The sequence below is a fragment of the Oncorhynchus keta genome, unplaced genomic scaffold (assembly GCF_023373465.1).
Source record: "Oncorhynchus keta strain PuntledgeMale-10-30-2019 unplaced genomic scaffold, Oket_V2 Un_contig_2156_pilon_pilon, whole genome shotgun sequence".
In the NCBI taxonomy this organism is placed as follows: domain Eukaryota; kingdom Metazoa; phylum Chordata; class Actinopteri; order Salmoniformes; family Salmonidae; genus Oncorhynchus; species Oncorhynchus keta.
Genome location: NW_026282504.1, coordinates 5,001 through 15,000, shown reverse-complemented (window position 1 = coordinate 15,000; position 10,000 = coordinate 5,001). Strand labels below are relative to the sequence as shown.

The following is a 10,000-nucleotide window of genomic DNA, read 5'->3' as shown; positions in this document are numbered from 1 at the left end:
ACACACATAGACAGACACACACACACACACACACACACACACACACACACACACACACACACACACACACACACACACACACACACACACACACACACACACACACACACACACACACACAGAGACACACACACACACACACACACACACACACACACACACACACACACACACACACACACACACACACACACACACACACACACACACACACACACACACACAGTTCATCTGTTATGAACTCCCTATGACATGCTTATAGCTTTATAAATCTGTTATGAACTCCCTATGACATGCTTATAGACTCTAAAATCTGTTATGAACTCCCTATGACATGCTTATAGCTTTATAAAACTGTTATGAACTCCCTATGACATGCTTATAGCTTTATAAATCTGTTATGAACTCCCTATGACATGCTTATAGCTTTATAAATCTGTTATGAACTCCCTATGACATGCTTATAGACTCTAAAATCTGTTATGAACTCCCTATGACATGCTTATAGCTTTATAAAACTGTTATGAACTCCCTATGACATGCTTATAGACTCTAAAAGCTGTTATGAACTCCATATGACATGCTTATAGCTTTTCTCATATAGAAAGGGATGGAGAGAGAAGAGAGAGAAAGGGATGGAGAGAGAGAAGAGAGAGAAAGGGATGGAGAGAGAGGAGAGAGGGAAAAGGATGGAGAGAGAAGAGAGGGAAAGGGATGGAGAGAGAAGAGAGGGAAAAGGGTGGAGAGAGAGAAGAGAGAGAAAGGGATGGAGAGAGAAGAGAGAGGAAAAGGATGGAGAGAGAAGAGAGGAAAGGGATGGAGAGAGAGGAGAGAGAGGGATGGAGAGAGAGGAGAGAGGGAAAAGGATGGAGAGAGAGAAGAGAGGGAAAAGGATGGAGAGAGAAGAGAGGGAAAAGGATGGAGAGAGAAGAGAGGGAACTGGATGGAGAGAGAGGAGAGAGAGGGATGGAGAGAGAGAAAGGGATGGAGAGAGAGAAGAGAGGGAAAAGGATGGAGAGAGAAGAGGGAACGGGATGGAGAGAGAGGAGAGAGAGGGATGGAGAGAGGGAAAGGGATGGAGAGAGAGAAGAGAGGGAAAAGGATGGAGAGAGAAGAGAGGGAACGGGATGGAGAGAGAGGAGAGAGAGGGATGGAGAGAGAGAAGAGAGGGAAAAGGATGGAGAGAGAAGAGAGGGAACGGGATGGAGAGAGGAGAGAGAAAGGGATGGAGAGAGAAAAGTATGGAGAGAGACGGGGATGGAGAGAGAGACGGGGATGGATAGAGAGACAGGGATGGAGAGAGAGACAGGGATGGAGAGAGAGACAGGGATGGAGAGAGAGACAGGGATGGAGAGAGAGAAAGGGATGGAGAGAGAGACAGGGATGGATAGAGAGACAGGGATGGAGAGAGAGACAGGGATGGATAGAGAGACAGGGATGGAGAGAGAGACAGGGATGGATAGAGAGACAGGGATGGAGAGAGAGACAGGGATGGAGAGAGAGAAAGGGATGGAGAGAGAGACAGGGATGGATAGAGAGACAGGGATGGATAGAGAGACAGGGATGGAGAGAGAGACAGGGATGGAGAGAGAGACAGGGATGGAGAGAGAGACAGGGATGGAGAGAGAGACAGGGATGGAGAGAGAGACAGGGATGGAGAGAGAGACAGGGATGGAGAGAGAGACAGGGATGGAGAGAGAGACAGGGATGGAGAGAGAGACAGGGATGAATAGAGTGTGATAGAGGAGTTCTAGGAACAGATGGTGTCCTCTCTGAAACTCTTATTGAGTTTGCATTTACATAGGTACACTGTCACCTTATGGACACACACACACACACACGCACACAAACACACACACAGTGAAATATAAGGTTTCCTCCAGGGTCCTTCTCGGTTCCAAGAGGTTTGTGTCTGACCTTGGAGAGGAAAGTCTGAGCAGAACCTCTGAGATCTGTGGCTGTGTTGTCATAGCCAGGATGTGTTCTTGGCCTCAGTCCATCGCCACGGAAACAGAACCCGATGCCGATCAGTGTGAATCTTCCATCCCTGTGTGTGTGTGTGTGTGTGTGTGTGTGTGTGTGTGTGTGTGTGTGTGTGTGTGTGTGTGTGTGTGTGTGTGTGTGTGTGTGTGTGTGTGTGTGTGTGTGTGTGTGTGTGTGTGTGTGTGTGTGTGTGTGTGTGTGTGTGTGTGTGTGTGTGTGTGTGTGTGTGTGTGTGTGTGTGTGTTTGTCCTAGAGGTGTGATTGTGAGCAGATGTTTCCCCAGATTTCTTGATTATAGAGAATATGTTTCTGAACTGCTTGACTGCTGCCAATCTCTCTCTCACCCTTCCCCTCTCCCTCTCCTCCTCTCCCTCTCCATCTCCCCCTACTCCCTCCTCTCTCTCCTCCTCTCCCTCTCCATCTTCTCTCTCCCCCTCTCCTTCTCCCCCTACTCCCTCCTCTCCCTTCCCCTCTCCCTCTCCTCCTCTCCCTCTCCATCTTCTCTCTCCCCCTCTCCTTCTCCCCCTACTCCCTCCTCTCCCTTCCCCTCTCCCTCTCCTCCTCTCCCTCTCCATCTTCTCTCTCCCCCTCTCCTTCTCCCCCTACTCCCTCCTCTCTCTCTCCCTCTCCCCTTCCTCCCTCTCCCTCCTCCCTCCCCTCTCCCCCCTTCCCTCCCCTTCTCCCCTCTCCCCCTCTCTCTCCCTCCCCCTCTCCCTCACCACTCCTCCCCTCCCCCTCTCCCCTCCTCTCTCTCCCCCCCTCCCCCTCTCCCTCCTCTCTCTCTCCCCTCCCCTCTCCTCCCTCCTCTCTCCCCCCTTCCCTCCCCCTTCTCTCGCTCCCCTTCCTCCCCTCCTCTCCCTCCTCTCTCCCCTTCCCTCCCCTTCTCTCGCTCCCCTTCTCCCTTCCACTCTCCCTCCCCTCCCCTCTCTCCTCTCCCTCTCCATCTTCTCTCTCCCCTGCTCCTTCTCCTCCTCCTCCCTCCCCTCTCTCTCCCTCTCCTTCTCCCCCCCCTCCTCCCTCCTCTCTCTCCCCCTCTCCCTCCCCCTTCCTCCCTCCTCCCTCTCCTCCTCCCTCTCCCCTCTCCCTCTCCCTCTCCCCCCCTTCCATCCCCTTCTCCCCCTCCCTCTCTCTCTCTCCCCCTCTCTCTCCCTCTCCTCCTCACCCCTCCTCCCTCCCCTCTTCCCTCCTCCTCTCTCTCTCCCCTCCCCCTCTCCTCCTCTCTCCCTCTCTCCCTCCTCTCTCCCTCCTCTCTCTCCCTCTCCCTCCTCTCTCCCCTTCTTCCCCTCCTCCCCTCCTCCCTCTCTAAAGGTGTCTCTCTCTCCCTCCTCTCTCTCTAGGTGATGCTAGCAGAACATAAAGACAGAGAGGAGCTGTACGCCGTAAAGATCCTGAAGAAGGACGTGGTGATTCAGGATGATGATGTGGAGTGCACCATGGTGGAGAAGAGGGTCCTGGCCCTGTCTGGGAAACCTCCCTTCCTCACACAGCTTCACTCCTGCTTCCAGACCATGGTAAACACACACACACGCACACGCACGCACGCACGCACGCACGCACACACACACACACACACACACACACACACACACACACACACACACACACACACACACACACACACACACACACACACACACACACTGTGATGTCTTGATGTGTTGGTGATGTGACTGAGTCAGTCTGTGATGACTTGGTGTGTTGGTGTTGTGACTGAGTCAGTCTGTGATGACTTGATGTGTTGTGACTGAGTCAGTCTGTGATGACTTGATGTGACTGAGTCAGTATGTGATGACTTGATGTGTTGTGACTGAGTCAGTTGGTGATGACTTGGTGTGTTGGTGTTGTGACTGAGTCAGTCTGTGATGACTTGATGTGTTGGTGATGAGACTGAGTCAGTAGGTGATGACTTGGTGTGTTGTGACTGAGTCGGTCTGTGATGACTTGATGTGTTGGTGATGTGACTGAGTCAGTCTGTGATGACTTGATGTGACTGAGTCAGTAGGTGATGACTTGGTGTGTTGGTGATGAGACTGAGTCAGTAGGTGATGACTTGGTGTGTTGGTGATGAGACTGAGTCAGTAGGTGATGACTTGGTGTGTTGGTGATGTGACTGAGTCAGTAGGTGATGACTTGATGTGTTGGTGATGTGACTGAGTCAGTCTGTGATTACTTGATGTGACTGAGTCAGTAGGTGATGACTTGATGTGTTGGTGATGAGACTGAGTCAGTCTGTGATGACTTGATGTGTTGGTGATGTGACTGAGTCAGTAGGTGATGACTTGATGTGTTGTGACTGAGTCAGTCTGTGATGACTTGATGTGTTGGTGATGTGACTGAGTCAGTCTGTGATGACTTGATGTGTTGGTGTTGTGACTGAGTCAGTCTGTGATGACTTGATGTGTTGGTGTTGTGACTGAGTCAGTATGTGATGACTTGATGTGTTGTGACTGAGTCAGTTGGTGATGACTTGGTGTGTTGGTGATGAGACTGAGTCAGTCTGTGATGACTTGATGTGTTGGTGATGTGACTGAGTCAGTCTGTGATGACTTGATGTGTGTGTGACTGAGTCAGTAGGTGATGACTTGATGTGTTGGTGATGTGACTGAGTCAGTCTGTGATGACTTGGTGTGTTGGTGATGTGACTGAGTCAGTCTGTGATGACTTGGTGTGTTGTGACTGAGTCAGTAGGTGATGACTTGGTTTGTTGGTGTTGTGACTGAGTCAGTAGGTGATTACTTGGTGTGTTGGTGATGTGACTGAGTCAGTATGTGATGACTTGATGTGTTGTGACTTAGTCAGTCTGTGATGACTTGATGTGTTGGTGATGTGACTGAGTCAGTCTGTGATTACTTGATGTGACTGAGTCAGTAGGTGATGACTTGATGTGTTGGTGATGTGACTGAGTCAGTAGGTGATGACTTGATGTGTTGGTGATGTGACTGAGTCAGTCTGTGATGACTTGGTGTGTTGTGACTGAGTCAGTAGGTGATGACTTGGTTTGTTGGTGTTGTGACTGAGTCAGTAGGTGATTACTTGGTGTGTTGGTGATGTGACTGAGTCAGTATGTGATGACTTGATGTGTTGTGACTTAGTCAGTCTGTGATGACTTGATGTGTTGGTGATGTGACTGAGTCAGTCTGTGATTACTTGATGTGACTGAGTCAGTAGGTGATGACTTGATGTGTTGGTGATGTGACTGAGTCAGTCTGTGATGACTTGATGTGTTGGTGTTGTGACTGAGTCAGTCTGTGATGACTTGATGTGTTGGTGTTGTGACTGAGTCAGTATGTGATGACTTGATGTGTTGTGACTGAGTCAGTATGGTGATGACTTGATGTGTTGGTGATGTGACTGAGTCAGTCTGTGATGACTTGATGTGTTGGTGATGTGACTGAGTCAGTAGGTGATGACTTGATGTGTTGGTGATGTGACTGAGTCAGTCTGTGATGACTTGATGTGTTGGTGTTGTGACTGAGTCAGTCTGTGATGACTTGATGTGTTGGTGATGTGACTGAGTCAGTCTGTGATGACTTGATGTGTTGGTGATGAGACTGAGTCAGTCTGTGATGACTTGATGTGACTGAGTCAGTAGGTGATGACTTGGTGTGTTGGTGATGAGACTGAGTCAGTAGGTGATGACTTGATGTGTTGGTGTTGTGACTGAGTCAGTCTGTGATGACTTGATGTGTTGGTGATGAGACTGAGTCAGTCTGTGATGACTTGGTGTGTTGTGACTGAGTCAGTCTGTGATGACTTGATGTGACTGAGTCAGTATGTGATGACTTGATGTGTTGTGACTGAGTCAGTCTGTGATGACTTGATGTGTTGGTGATGTGACTGAGTCAGTCTGTGATGACTTGATGTGTTGTGACTGAGTCAGTCTGTGATGACTTGATTTGTTGGTGATGTGACTGAGTCAGTCTGTGATGACTTGATGTGTTGGTGTTGTGACTGAGTCAGTATGTGATGACTTGATGTGTTGTGACTGAGTCAGTTGGTGATGACTTGGTGTGTTGGTGATGAGACTGAGTCAGTCTGTGATGACTTGATGTGTTGGTGATGTGACTGAGTCAGTAGGCGATGACTTGATGTGTTGGTGATGTGACTGAGTCAGTCTGTGATGACTTGGTGTGTTGGTGATGTGACTGAGTCAGTCTGTGATGACTTGGTGTGTTGTGACTGAGTCAGTAGGTGATGACTTGGTTTGTTGGTGTTGTGACTGAGTCAGTAGGTGATGACTTGGTGTGTTGGTGATGTGACTGAGTCAGTAGGTGATGACTTGATGTGTTGTGACTGAGTCAGTCTGTGATGACTTGATGTGTTGATGTGACTGAGTCAGTCTGTGATGACTTGATGTGACTGAGTCAGTAGGTGATGACTTGATGTGTTGTGACTGAGTCAGTCTGTGATGACTTGATGTGTTGGTGTTGTGACTGAGTCAGTCTGTGATGACTTGATGTGTTGGTGTTGTGACTGAGTCAGTATGTGATGACTTGATGTGTTGTGACTGAGTCAGTTGGTGATGACTTGGTGTGTTGGTGTTGTGACTGAGTCAGTCTGTGATGACTTGATGTGTTGGTGATGTGACTGAGTCAGTCTGTGATGACTTGATGTGTTGGTGATGTGACTGAGTCAGTCTGTGATGACTTGATGTGTTGGTGTTGTGACTGAGTCAGTCTGTGATGACTTGATGTGTTGGTGATGTGACTGAGTCAGTCTGTGATGACTTGATGTGTTGGTGATGAGACTGAGTCAGTCTGTGATTACTTGATGTGACTGAGTCAGTAGGTGATGACTTGGTGTGTTGGTGATGACTGAGTCAGTAGGTGATGACTTGATGTGTTGGTGACTGAGTCAGTCTGTGATGACTTGATGTGTTGGTGATGAGACTGAGTCAGTCTGTGATGACTTGGTGTGTTGTGACTGAGTCAGTCTGTGATGACTTGATGTGACTGAGTCAGTATGTGATGACTTGATGTGTTGTGACTGAGTCAGTCTGTGATGACTTGATGTGTTGGTGATGTGACTGAGTCAGTCTGTGATGACTTGATGTGTTGTGACTGAGTCAGTATGTGATGACTTGATGTGTTGTGACTGAGTCAGTCTGTGATGACTTGATTTGTTGGTGATGTGACTGAGTCAGTCTGTGATGACTTGATGTGTTGGTGTTGTGACTGAGTCAGTCTGTGATGACTTGATGTGTTGGTGTTGTGACTGAGTCAGTATGTGATGACTTGATGTGTTGTGACTGAGTCAGTCTGGTGATGACTTGATGTGTTGGTGACTGAGTCAGTCTGTGATGACTTGATGTGTTGTGATGTGACTGAGTCAGTCTGTGATGACTTGATGTGTTGGTGATGTGACTGAGTCAGTCTGTGATGACTTGATGTGTTGGTGATGTGACTGAGTCAGTCTGTGATGACTTGATGTGTTGGTGACTGAGTCAGTCTGTGATGACTTGATGTGTTGTGACTGAGTCAGTCTGTGATGACTTGATGTGTTGGTGATGACTGAGTCAGTCTGTGATGACTTGATGTGTTGGTGATGTGACTGAGTCAGTCTGTGATGACTTGATGTGTTGTGACTGAGTCATGACTTGATGTGACTGTGACTGAGTCAGTCTGTGATGACTTGATGTGTTGGTGACTGTGAGTCAGTCTGTGATGACTTGATGTGTTGGTGACTGACTGAGTCAGTCTGTGATGACTTGATGTGTGACTGAGTCAGTATGTGATGACTTGATGTGTTGTGACTGAGTCAGTCTGTGATGACTTGATGTGTTGGTGATGAGACTGAGTCAGTCTGTGATGACTTGATGTGTTGGTGATGTGACTGAGTCAGTAGGTGATGACTTGATGTGTTGGTGATGACTGAGTCAGTCTGTGATGACTTGATGTGTTGGTGATGTGACTGAGTCAGTCTGTGATGACTTGATGTGTTGTGACTGAGTCAGTCTGTGATGACTTGATGTGTTGGTGATGTGACTGAGTCAGTCTGTGATGACTTGATGTGTTGGTGATGAGACTGAGTCAGTCAGTGACTGGTGATGACTTGATGTGTTGGTGATGTGACTGAGTCAGTCTGTGATGACTTGATGTGTGTGATGTGACTGAGTCAGTCTGTGATGACTTGATGTGTTGTGACTGAGTCAGTCTGGTGATGACTTGATGTGTTGGTGATGTGACTGAGTCAGTCTGTGATGACTTGATGTGTTGTGACTGAGTCAGTAGGTGATGACTTGGTGTGTTGGTGATGAGACTGAGTCAGTCTGTGATGACTTGATGTGTTGTGACTGAGTCAGTATGGTGATGACTTGGTGTGTTGGTGATGAGACTGAGTCAGTAGGTGATGACTTGGTGTGTTGGTGATGAGACTGAGTCAGTCTGTGATGACTTGATGTGTTGTGACTGAGTCAGTCTGTGATGACTTGGTGTGTTGGTGATGAGACTGAGTCAGTCTGTGATGACTTGATGTGTTGGTGATGAGACTGAGTCAGTCTGTGATGACTTGATGTGTTGTGATGACTTGATGTGATGAGACTGAGTCAGTCTGTGATGACTTGATGTGTTGGTGATGAGACTGAGTCAGTCTGGTGATGACTTGATGTGTTGGTGATGAGACTGAGTCAGTCTGATGACTTGATGTGTTGGTGATGTGACTGAGTCAGTCTGTGATGACTTGATGTGTTGTGATGACTGAGTCAGTAGGTGATGTGACTGAGTCAGTGTGATGACTTGGTGATGTGACTGAGTCAGTCTGTGATGACTTGATGTGTTGTGACTGAGTCAGTCTGTGATGACTTGATGTGTTGGTGATGAGACTGAGTCAGTCTGTGATGACTTGATGTGTTGTGACTGACTGAGTCAGTCTGTGATGACTTGATGTGTTGTGACTGAGTCAGTAGGTGATGACTTGATGTGTTGGTGACTGAGTCAGTCTGTGATGACTTGATGTGTTGGTGATGTGACTGAGTCAGTCTGTGATGACTTGATGTGTTGGTGTTGTGACTGAGTCAGTCTGTGATGACTTGATGTGTTGGTGATGAGACTGAGTCAGTAGGTGATGACTTGATGTGTTGTGACTGAGTCAGTAGGTGATGACTTGGTGTGTTGGTGTTGTGACTGAGTCAGTCTGTGATGACTTGATGTGTTGGTGATGAGACTGAGTCAGTCTGTGATGACTTGATGTGTTGGTGATGTGACTGAGTCAGTCTGTGATGACTTGATGTGTTGGTGATGAGACTGAGTCAGTCTGTGATGACTTGATGTGTTGGTGATGAGACTGAGTCAGTCTGTGATGACTTGATGTGTTGGTGATGAGACTGAGTCAGTAGGTGATGACTTGATTTGTTGTGACTGACTGAGTCAGTCTGTGATGACTTGATGTGTTGGTGATGAGACTGAGTCAGTCTGTGATGACTTGATGTGTTGAGTCAGTAGGTGATGACTTGGTGATGACTTGTGTTGGTGATGAGACTGAGTCAGTAGGTGATGACTTGATGTGTTGGTGTTGTGACTGAGTCAGTCTGTGATGACTTGATGTGTTGGTGATGAGACTGAGTCAGTCTGTGATGACTTGATGTGTTGGGACTGAGTCAGTCTGTGATGACTTGATGTGTTGTGACTGAGTCAGTAGGAGATGACTTGATGTGTTATTACTGAGTCAGTCTGTGATGACTTGATGTGTTGGTGATGTGACTGAGTCAGTAGGTGATGACTTGATGTGATGTGACTGAGTCAGTCTGTGATGACTTGATGTGTTGTGACTGAGTCAGTAGGTGATGACTTGATGTGTTGTGACTGAGTCAGTAGGTGATGACTTGATGTGTTGTGACTGAGTCAGTCTGTGATGACTTGATGTGTTGTGACTGAGTCAGTAGGTGATGACTTGATGTGATGTGACTGAGTCAGTCTGTGATGACTTGATGTGTTGTGACTGAGTCAGTAGGTGATGACTTGATGTGTTGTGACTGAGTCAGTAGGTGATGACTTGATGTGTTGTGACTGAGTCAGTCTGT

The 10,000-nt window shown here is 47.8% G+C and overlaps 1 protein-coding gene across 1 annotated transcript in view; it reads left to right on the top strand.

The window, feature by feature from the left end:
• Window positions 1–10,000, top strand: part of LOC127921152 (protein kinase C beta type-like) — a gene marked incomplete at its 5' end in the record, with an annotated part of 13,914 nt that overhangs the window by 2,384 nt on the left and 1,530 nt on the right. Inside the window, one exon of the mRNA XM_052504964.1 lies at window positions 3,321–3,494. Coding sequence (XP_052360924.1) covers window positions 3,321–3,494 — 174 coding nt within the window. The remainder of the gene's footprint in view (window positions 1–3,320; window positions 3,495–10,000) is intronic.